Source organism: Nicotiana attenuata, chromosome 7, assembly GCF_001879085.1.
Source record: "Nicotiana attenuata strain UT chromosome 7, NIATTr2, whole genome shotgun sequence".
In the NCBI taxonomy this organism is placed as follows: domain Eukaryota; kingdom Viridiplantae; phylum Streptophyta; class Magnoliopsida; order Solanales; family Solanaceae; genus Nicotiana; species Nicotiana attenuata.
Window position 1 is genome coordinate 69466633 of NC_031995.1, and position 11504 is coordinate 69478136.

General features: G+C 36.9%; 1 protein-coding gene across 3 annotated transcripts; it reads left to right on the plus strand.

The window, feature by feature from the left end:
- Positions 1037 to 11078, plus strand: LOC109229268. Of its 3 annotated transcripts, XM_019394653.1 has the most exons (11): positions 1038 to 1355; positions 2168 to 2292; positions 3500 to 3944; positions 4731 to 4843; positions 6165 to 6879; positions 7319 to 7717; positions 7843 to 8031; positions 8135 to 8362; positions 8938 to 9262; positions 9382 to 9565; positions 10413 to 11078. In XM_019394653.1, exons 1-11 carry the CDS (start codon positions 1161 to 1163, stop codon positions 10891 to 10893), a joined length of 3399 nt encoding a protein of 1132 aa, XP_019250198.1. In that variant the 5' UTR covers positions 1038 to 1160; the 3' UTR covers positions 10894 to 11078. The 3 variants fall into 3 exon arrangements, with proteins under 3 accessions (XP_019250200.1, XP_019250198.1, XP_019250199.1); XM_019394655.1 differs by lacking the exon at positions 9382 to 9565 and having other exon boundaries at positions 1037 to 1355; positions 10413 to 10577; XM_019394654.1 differs by lacking the exons at positions 3500 to 3944; positions 4731 to 4843.

Sequence of the window (11504 nt, forward strand, 5' to 3'; positions counted from 1 at the left end):
GATACTTTCCTTTCTTTTTTGGGGTCTGAAATTATTTCGGTTCTGTTATAGGTTTCAGTTCTTCTCTTTTTTGCTTAACTCCAGTGAATTGTCTTTTCTTTTTTTGCTTAACTCTAGATTGAGTTATCTTATTGGGTATACCAATAACCGAACCGATAATGATCGATAATCGATTAACCGATACCCGATAAACGATATCTTATCGGTTCGATTATCGATTTATCAAATTTATAAACCGATAACCGACTTGCTAAACCGATAATATTCATAACCGAGCCGACTGATGTCCACCCCTATGCCTAACTTCGTAATTGTGGTTGTGGTTGTGGTTGTTGTTGGATTTGAAAATGCTAAATATTAGGAAGTTAATTTAAATTACGCTTTATCCATTGTGAAATCTATTTTTATAAGGTAAAATAAGCAAATGATATTTCGTTAAGGGATTTCGTACTTTTAATATAGTATATATATAGATATAAATATAAATAGATAGATATAGAATTGTATCGGGGGAAGAAACGCATCATAATTGCAAAGTTAATTATATCTATTTAACGTGACAAGGATTTTTTTTTAAATTAAAATTATTTATTCAATATGAAAAAACATCCTCAGAATTACATGTTAGTAGTATTAATTTTAACCTTTACACACATGGTACTTACTACTTAGACTAGACCAATCAACAACATGAAAATATTAGTAACTCGGTTAGTTAGTTACCTTAATTTTTCACCTTATTGGTGAGGGTTTGATTCCTCCGCCATTTTCCCTTTCCCTTTCCCTACCCCTAAAGTTCCTTTTTTCTAAATGAAACAATCAATACATGACATGCAATTTTGAATTTAATCTCTTAATAAGATAAATTAATATCTAAAATATATTTTCTCAATAATTTATCATTTTAATTATGATAACTGGACGTGATTTCATGCAAGCACCATAAGCTAAATCGATCTTAATAGTAGTAATTCTGTTACCTCACGTGGACAGCACATGCATAAAGTTTTCGAAGTTTTGGGTGTACCCAAAAATATTTCAAAAATATTTGTAGAAACAATTGAATCAATTGCAGTTCGGGCCAATTCCATTCTCATCTCCTCAACGTGGACACTTTCGCCGGTTGATTTCATCGATCGTTGTTCAATCATCGGCTGCACATGGAGATGAGAATAGAGCCAGCGACTCCAGATTCCGATCGTGTCGCCGGAATGGCTTTGAACATTCCGGTGAATGATGCGGCGTCGTTTCTCCCTAGACGCCTTCGCCGACGATTTCTGATAACCAAAAGCCCTTCCATTATTACCGCCCAAGATATCGAAGCTAAGCTTAAGGACGCCGAATTACGTCGTCAGGTAATTAATTCTATTCTATTTTCCTATACGTTTACACAATTATTGCAAATATGTGATCCTGTTTGCTGGGATAGGAAATTTAGATGTTAACATTTTCTGTTTATATTAGTGGTAGCAGAAAGAATATTATTATAGAAATTGTTGAAAAATTGAATTTGCATTCTTGACTATATTATTAATGGATTGGTATCAAAATTTGGAATGCTCCAAAAACGGAAGGATTGTCACAAGTTTTGTAGTGGAAAGTAAAAATTTAATAAGTTTGTGATTGGCGGCATTCTATTAGGGGAGAGTAGTGCCAGTTCATCCGCATGAATAAACGGAACTTTAGAAAGTTGCTAACTTGCCCAAGATATAGAATGATACTGCTACAAAAAAGTTGAGCCTTAAAGGTCTAGTCTGATGTAATATTTGAAATAGTGTGCTTTTCACTTACTTGATTCAGCTAAGTACTCGCTTTAACTTGTTGAGCAATCAAGTTTAGTCAAAACTTGTTGTTGAATTTTATGCTAAGACAATTTTTAACTTGAAATGAGTTAACTCAGTTCATCCAAGTCAAGCTGCTTTGATGGTATAGAGTACAAATGAATTCTAAACTAAGCTAAGTTGACGGATCCTCCAAAACTGTTATCGGGTGTGTCATGTGTGTCAGATCCTTCAAAAGCAACGCATTCTTGGAGGTCTAACATGAATGCAGCGGCATTTTTGGAGGATCCGAGTGACAAAAAATCTAGGAACTTTATCAAAATATTATTATGCTTGATGCGGTTCGTTTATATTGAGTCGTTGACCAAATTTTTAATAAAATGCAGCAATTTTATGAGTTATTGGCGAGCAAGGCACGGCCAAAATTGAGGTCATCGACATGCTCATTTTCACAGGATGGAGAGCTCAGAAAGCAACTAGAAGCGAAGCTTCTTGCAGCTGAAAAGAAGAGGTAAACTGTTCGGGCTCTTTATGTCAATTTTCTTCATCTCGTATTCTCCTTTTTGATTGATAAACGAGTTTTTTACTTTTTCATGTTGTTAAGAGTTGAGCTATGATGATCAGAGAAATTAAGCCTTCAATGTTGCACATATGGCCTGTGGTTCTTTTTGATTTTTCAATTGGGAAGGGGTGCTGTGAGTTTATCTCATTTCTAATCTTTATAACTTCATCGTTCTTGAGCTTTCGACTTTAGACATCTTTTCATTTTTGGGAAAAGAATTGTGCTTTTTCCTGTTTTACGTTCTTAGTTTCCACTTTTCCGTTGATTAAAAAACATAATGCAAAAAGTTCTTTTGGATTCAACTTGTAATTTCAAAACTAAAATATATGGAAATTGATTGACATTTGAAAAAAATAAAAATACATTGAAACTGAATTAAAAGGGGAAATAGAAAGCAGAGCGAAAGGAAATATGTTTTTCCCTTTTCTCCCAGCTAGATACTTATGATCAAAGCTTCTCAAGCACTCAAGATTATGCCATTCATCCGAGTTGAACTGCACAGCTCTCTACACTTCTCTCTACACTTCTCTTATGTGGTGTTTGATGTTTGAGTTTGGTCATCGCATGCTTCAATGTTTAGGGGTTTCCATCCTTTTGGTGCTTGTTCCAAAAAATATTTTACTTTGAGAAAAAAATGAATATTTCGTGTGCTAGTTTTACGGATATAGTCATGATGCAAGTCTGAGGTTGGGGTATATCAAGAAGAGGTCCAAGGAGGGTAAAAGAGGAGGAGCAGCAACTGCGAGTTAACATGGTGGCTATTGGCTCAATCATTGGGTTGAAGGGTGAGGAATGTCTGGTGCTCTGAACGGATCTATTAATTGGTTATCTTTTAACTACAGTTGGATAATTTGGAGTTAAAATTAGCAGTCTCTAATTGTATTAAATGTATATCACGTGACATAGTGGATTTTTGTGTGGAAGAGAATAAAGGATGAGGTTAAAAGGCCGAATTTGGAAGAATGTGAGGACTATAACAAGCGTAATTAACCTTTGGGTAAGGGGTGGGCTTCCACGATGACAAGTTGAAGCCCAACCTATTGTTTTACTGGTTGCCTCAGTCTAATAATTGTACATGCAACTTCCTACACCTGTCAAATATTGAGAAACTTATGGATGTTAATGGCTTTGTACTTGTTAATTGTTATTCAAGCAGGTTAAGCATCCTTGCAAAAGTTCAGAAGCGCCTAGCAAGATTAGACGAGCTTAGACAAGCGGCTAAAAATGCTGTCGAAATGCGTTTTGAGAAAGAACGTGATGAGCTGGGAAATAAGGTCGAGTCACGAGTTCAGCGGGCAGAATTGAATCGGAGTCTTCTTCTTAAAGCTTGTTGGCAACGGAAGGCTGCAAAAAAGGAAAGGATTTCACAGTTGTTAATGAGGAGGGTAATGCAAGAGAGCAAATACAGGGAGTGTGTCCGGGCTGCTATTCATCAGAAGCGAGCTGCTGCTGAAAAGAAGCGGTTGGGATTGCTGGAAGCAGAGAGATCAAAGGCACGTGCAAGAGTATTACAAGTTAAGCAGATAGCAAACTCTGTATTTAGTCAACGGGAGATTGAGAGGATAAGACTAAAGGATCAGCTGGAGGATCGTCTCCAAAAGGTATGCAGTAATCTAAAGGATTGTGCAAGATTACTACGTGTTCTGTCACATTAATTAGGTAGTAGGCTCTGTAGCACATACAAAGACATGGATTCAGGAGTGCAAGCTTGAAGATATAAGGGATTCGACATGAATAGGAGGACAAATAAAGGGGAAAAAACTTACAGAGGGAATTTTCATAAGATATACAAAAACTCAGAGAAGCACTCCTGCTTTTGCATTTGTTCTAACCTCACAAGTAATAGAGCTCAAGTCATTGAACATTGTTTTGGGTATAAGGGTTGTTTTGAAATCAGATTAAAAATTAAAAAGAGCATTTGACGAGTTTGACATGCTAATCGAGAGCATTTAATTCACCAATTGTCTAAATCTATTCATGTACCTATCTTCGTTTCCGAAGCTAAGGCTTGGTCTGATAATGGTAATTATAGAGTCTGTTTTTCATTAGTTCTTTACTACTAAACCAATTTTTACCCTTTCATAAAGTTCCTTCTATATACCTAAACCTATTCTTCACACAAACATCATACTTGAAAGTAATGTCTTCTTGGGGTCTAGTAGAGTGACAGATGTGTCCATGTTCAATTAATGCATTAAAAAGGTACGACAACACCGAGTTAGCATGAGACATGTGCCTGAGTGTTGTCTGACTGGTGTTACTGACAAACATGTTCACAACCCAATATATTTGGCGTCCGTTCTTATTGGATTTTAAATTTTTTCTCACATGAAGAAAGTGCAAGCTATCATTGCTTTACCAATGTCTAATATTGTTGTAATCGCTAGGCTAAGAGGCTTAGAGCAGAATATTTAAAGCAGAGGAGAAGTCTACTAAGTTCACGTCGCGCCTGTTCAGACATAATTGCGTGGGGGGAGTTTTTGTCTATTAAGCTAGCAAGGTAAATTTGGAGCTCTGAGCTACTTTCTTTATGTTTGCATGCATTGTTTTTTATGTTTCTTCTTGTAGATCACCAATGCTGATATCAATTGTAAACTAAAAGTAGGCATTTGTCATTTGCCCTTAATTAATCAAGGAAGGAAATCAGTGAACTGAATGGAAAGTCGAGTTCCAGACTATTCCATCCCTTCCTTCAGCAAATATGTTTAAAAGTAGGTTGGAAGGGGCATTTCAAGAACATTTATTGCTGCAACATACTAGGTTCAATTAGGCAATAGCAGTGGTATCTAAGTTTATTAGGCTTCCATAATGTGAAATGGGAGTGTATGTTGTACTGAACTTCGATATCCTTTCAAATAAGCTCTTGAGAAAGTTCATAATTCGTGCACACGAGTGTGTGACCTAGCAGTCAATGAAGTTGGTGAGAACCATGGGTGACCAGGGTTTAAATCTCAATAGAGACAAAAAACTCTAGGTGATTTTTTCCCTTATGTTTAAGTTTTGATGGGCAGATTTACTTTGTATACGTGCTGGTGGAAGATAGCAGGGATCCCGTGGAATAGTTAATAGTCGAGGTGCGGGAAAGCTGGCCCGGGTACTACCGTGTAAAAAAGAAGGGATAGTCATAATTCTTGCAGAGCATATATTGTCAAATTTCGCTACGTCCATTCTTTTATTAGCACTCTATCTCTTTCTTGTGGTTCTGAGGAGTTAGGCTGTGGCTTTGAGGTCAGTTTGCATCTTAAAGATATCTTACAGTTTACTCACATATGTAGTTGGTTCTACAAATTATGGGAGGGATGGCGTAATCAACCTGTTCTTGTACTGAATTCTGTACCATGCATTAAGGATAAAGCAAATGGCAAGAACAGCTTGCCCTTAATTAGATCCTCTTCCAAGAAACAGTAAACTTTGAAGCATATCCTAGGAGTTGAGAATATTGCGTGATGGTTAAAATACAAAGCAATCATTGCTGCTCTTTTTCTTTGAGAAATACATATTCTTTTTATTTTTAAGAAAAGAAATATACGTCACAATCTTAATTTAAAAAAGAAAAGACAAAAGGAATACATGCAATCTTTGTGTTTGTTCCCTCTGTTCTGATGTGCTAACTACCACTGTGAGGTGGTGTCATCTTTTCCGCTTTTCATACTTGGGCATTCTTGTATGTAAAGAGGAACTCAATAGTCTATCTTATAATGTACATATAACTTGTTATTTATTGGCTTCCTCAATAGCATGGGTCATGCATTGTGGTTGTCCTCTTGCATTCCTCATTGTAGCCTTATATGCAGTACCTCAATAATTATTATGATTTCCAGGTGCTGGAGGCGGTTTATCCAACTAAGACGAACAACTTTTTCATTGGCTAAAGCATATATGACCCTAAAAGTTAACAGAAAATCTGTTGAAGGAATGCCTTTTGAGCAACTAGCAGTGAAAATGGGGTCAAATGTGACCATCCAAAAGGCAAAAGGGTTACTCGATCGACTGGAGTGCCGCATTAGTATCAAACATGAGCTTCTCGGTTCCAGAGATGTACTTTTTTTTGAAAATATTGATCATCTTCTTAAGCGTGTCGCTTCCTCAGGCCCATCTAAAGGGAAAGTGGCTGCTCCAGACAAGTTATCAAGGTACCCAGCCAGAGTAGTTCTCTGTGCATATATGATTTTGGGACATCCAGATTTAGTTTTCACTGAGAAGGGGCAGTCTGAAATTGCTCTTGCTGAATCTGCTGGAATCTTTGTTAAAGAGTTTGAATTGCTGCTTAAAATTATTATAGGAGGTCCCATTGAATCTACAGGAGAAGAAAGGCCAGTGAGGCTGGCTTTTAATTCTCAGCTAAAAGCTTTTGATAAAGCATGGTGCTCTTATCTGTTTCACTTTGTGATGTGGAAAGTTAAGGATGTCAAGTTATTAGAGGAGGATTTGACAAAAACTGCTTGCCAACTGGAGCTCTCCTTGATGCAGACTTGCAAGCAGGTTATGGGAGATTACAATGATCTCACAGTTGAATTCAGTTCTTTCCAGAGGCAGGTGAGCGTTGCAAACATGATTTGTTCTGGAAATTCACCTTTGATGACTCTTATTCCCTTGTTCCAATACTGAATGTCCATCTTTTCATTTTTGTCGTCCCAATAATGTCCACTTTCCTAAAAGTTGAGATTTCTATTTCGTATTGGCAGTTTGTGACATTCTGTTTGTTATATAACGCAAACAGTCTTGTTTCAAGTTACTTCACAGCTGCCTTTTAGGTTTTCAGTCTCAGGAAAAATAAATTTCAAGTTCTGGCCTCTCATTCTTCCCACTTGTCTATATTAAATTATTATCTTGATTATTAGCATTCTCTATATCAAATTGTTTATATTTTCAAAATTTCGTTTTATTGATTTTCTGGTGAAAATGGAACACTGAATTGGGAATGGATACTACATGTTGATTGGCTCAATTCTGTGAAGCTAACTTACTGTTACAGGTGATTGAGAATCAGAAACTTATTTCGGCAAAGGTTCAGCTGCTGGGTGGTAATACTGGGGTTGAACGTCTGGAACATGCTCTTTCTGAGCTGCGGTCTAGGTTTATTGACTCCGTGGAGACTGCTTCTCCTAGTTTAGCTGGTTCATTCGACAACTCTGATATCAAGAATTCAGGGGAGTTCGATGTAAATGAAAGGTGTAATTTTACACAGGGCATTTCTTGCCCCGTGTCTGTGGAAGATGATTCATATTTGTGCGACAAACATGGTTCTGGAACCCTTCATAAAAGCATATCTACTGGTTCATTACTTGCGACAGAGAATGAAGTGCTTGTGAATGAAATTGTCCACAAGGGTTGTGGCTTGGAGATCATTAGTGAAGACCAAGAGAGTGTTAAGGTAAATAACTTGCCTTTACTTAATGGATAGTTGTTTCATCTCTATTATGTAGTTACCTAGGCTTGTTAAGCTTTTCGATATAAACAGAGAAAAATTACCTACATTATCTTGCTCTGCGTTTATAGGCTATAGTGAAAGAGACAATGGAAAAGGCTTTCTGGGATGGTGTTATGCAATCCTTGAATCAGGATAACCCTGATTACAGTTGGGTTCTCAAGCTTATTAAGGAAATACAAGATGAACTATGTGAGATGTCTCCTCCGAGTTGGAGACAGGAAATAGTCGAAACCATTGATATTGATATCCTATCACAGGTACTAAATTTGCTGGTACAATTAGATAGCTGCCACGATAGCGGTTTGTTAATGTTGCTTACTGTCTGACTTGCATTTGTTTCTTATTTTCTCATATTATCAGGTTCTAAACTCAGGCACATTGGACATGGATTATTTTGGAAGGATTTTGGAATTTGCATTGGTTACTTTGCGGAAACTCTCAGCACCATCGTATGAAGATGAATTGAAGAGTAATCACCATAAATTCCTGAAAGAGCTAGGTGAAAGTAATCAGGGTGGAGAAAACACCACTTCTTTGTTTGCTGCTTTGGTTATCAAGGGTTTGCAATTTGTTCTAAGGCAGATTAAGGTGAGTATTAAATAATTACTATTTTCTCTGGTCTGAATTCTTTTTGGATGGAAAAGAAAAAGTAAAGGAAGAGAGTGTTAGATGTAGTTTAGAGAGAGAAACTTTATTAGTATACAGAAAGAGAAGGAACAAAAGAATGTAAACATCTTTCGATTCTTAAGCCCTCCACATATCATTACTTGTTGAAAGTTTTGAATTTCAAGGCTAAACCAAATAGGTCAGATGGAAAACTAATTAATTCCTATCTATTGCTTAACACCAATTTTATGCCAGCTCTCGACACATTTTGCCTCTTGTAACACATTATTAAGTGCTCTTAATGTGACTCAGTCAAGACAAGTTATGCCACATTCTTTTTTTCCTTCTCAGAAAAAATGTGGCATAACTTGTTTTGACTGAGCCTCCTTGAGTAAATGCAAGTCCAAAATTGAGCTTAATTTTCTTAAATGAATCCTGATATTTGACTTTCAACCAGGAAATAAGAAGAAGAGAAATCATTATATTGGCCTTCTCTGTGCTGTAACTTGTCCTTATGTGAGTATTTTCATTTGATGATTCCTAACATATTCCTTCAGAAACTCAAAGGTGAAATAAGCAAAGCACGCATCAAAATGTTAGAACCTTTCATCAAGGGACCCACTGGTATTGAATATCTTAGAAGTGCTTTCTCCAACCGTTATGGTCCTCCTGTTGAGGCTCCTATCTCTCTACCGTTGGTGAAGCAATGGCTCTCTGCTGTTATGTTAGTGGCTGAGCAAGAGTGGGATGACCACCTGAATTCATTGTCAGCTCTGAGGTTGAGCAGCGGGGCACATTCTTCGGAGAAAGCTCCAATCACACTTCGAGCTGGAGGTAGCTCTCTTAGGATATCAGAAGATCCTCCAAACCTGAAGACCAATGGTTAGTAACTTTGATACTTTTTCATTTTCTCGATCTCTATCTGTGTTTATGTGAAAGTACCTAAACACAACATAAGCATTACTCAGTTTTTTATCACATGCCGAAACATTGTGTTTCAGCATTCGAACAACCAGAATGCAAGGGAGAGAAGGTTGATCTGTTCTTAAGGCTTGGTTTGTTGCAACTAGTCTGTGAAATTGAGGGGTTGACTGTGGAAACACTACCAGAGACTTTGAAATTGAATTTCTCCAGATTGAGAGCTGTCCAAGCTTTCCTCCAGAAAATCATTGTAATCTGTACTAGGTGCTCTTACTTTTCTTTCCTTCTAGCTCCTTTCTCCTGCATATTTTGATTATGTACAATACACATTTCAATATTTATGATGCTCCTCTTTTCTGATCAGAAATTTAATTTCTTCATTCTCCTCATTGTTGGGTTATGTTAATGACTCGTAAGTTGCATTTCAGAAGGGCTGTTGCCGGTTGGTCTCATCCTAAAGCAAAAGTGCTCTCTTCAATATTTTCTTGGTTTAGATCCTATTTTTGGTCAAAGGAAACTGTCTTTGGTAATTCACAAGGGTTTCCTATTAGCTATAAATGTAAAATTTAATTCTAATTTTGGACATCTTAGGGAAAAGGATGGATTTCCCCTAGCGACTTCCATAAATTGTACTTCGGAGGTGAGACGTAGCAATTTGTAGGTAGCTACAAATCTAAAGCAGTATGCATTATTCTTATATGTGTTGCAGCTGTGCGTTAGGCTAGTATATATATTGTCACAAAGTTGTGGATACTTTCAACTGGGTGAGATGTAGACTTTAACATATGATGAGGGAAGTCTTAATAGAATATGCTGGTCAATCTTCAATTCCTCATGAGGTCCATTGTGAGTAGTATATCTGCTTTAGAGTTAGAAAGTGGTGAATTGCAACTTTCCATCATTAAACTTGTTACTAGTGTCAATTCACTTGCTATCCATGACTCTTTGCTTTCAACTGGAAGGTTCAGTTTGTTGAAACCCTTTTAAGGTTTTGCCTTGTGATGTTGCCCTTTGGGTATCTCCCAACATAGGAAAAAGGACAGGGGATATGGTGGAGGGGGGCCTCTTTGCTTATTATATCCTCTGCTGATTGGTTTTTTCGCTTTTGCAGCATGTTGGTTTTGCGGCAGACTCTTCTTGCTGAATCTCTGGTTACCAGCCCCTCAGACATGGAAGATATAGTAGCTAAATCTGTTAAATGGCTGTTTGAACTTCTCGATAATGTGGAGGATGCTGGTATAACTGAAGTTGTTGAGACAATGGACCTTTGCCTAGAAGGTGATGAGCCAGAGAAGCGCCAAGCAAGGAAGGAGATCATGGTGAACGTGTTAGCTAAGAGCTTGCGAGCAGGGGATGCCATTTTCATTCGAGTTTCCCGCACTGTTTTCTTGGCAGCTAGAGCAAGTATACTTGGAGGAACTGGAGCTGAGGGTAGGCGATTGGCGGAGAACACCCTGAAACGTGTAGGTGCCACTCTACTCACAGGAAAGCTGGTTGATGCCATGGAAAATCTGTTGGTTGTGGCGACTGTGTCAGCCAGTGTTCATGGTTCATGGTATCAAGAGTTGCTAAAAAATATGAGAGCTTTGTAGCTTATTAGCACACACTTCTTCAAGAAACTGTCAGCTTGCATTTATACATGTATAGGGATTGGAAAGTTGATTTTCCTAAATGTCATATAATGTACCATGAAAGATTTTAACTTCTAGGATTGAGAGGTGTTTGATGGGCGAAAGTAAATAGAAATGAAGCTATATATAATTGGTGTTTCCAGATATGACTTTTGTGATCATTTTCTCTCCAACCCCGTCTATGCCTCGTCAGTGTGGTGCTAACAGACTTAGCAAAAAGTAAAAGAAGCAATGAATTTTGTTATGATCGTTCAATCTTCTTGTTTTTAATGACAGGGAACTTTCAATAATAAAAAAGTGAAAATATACTCAGAATTATATATGTATTTAATATAAACAACGAAGTCTTTTAAATCTTTATATTCCATAAAATTTTAACATTTGCTATATTAAGAATGAATATTATTTTAGTGTATGCCTTTAAAATTAAATAAAAACATCAAATTCTATTTTACAAAATAGCGAAAGATAATGTCATAAATAACATGTATTTGGAAGCTTTAAAATTCGTTTTTTTTTTTTTTTTTTTGGTTAAAGAAAAAAGATTACTCATGATAAATGAATACTCCCTC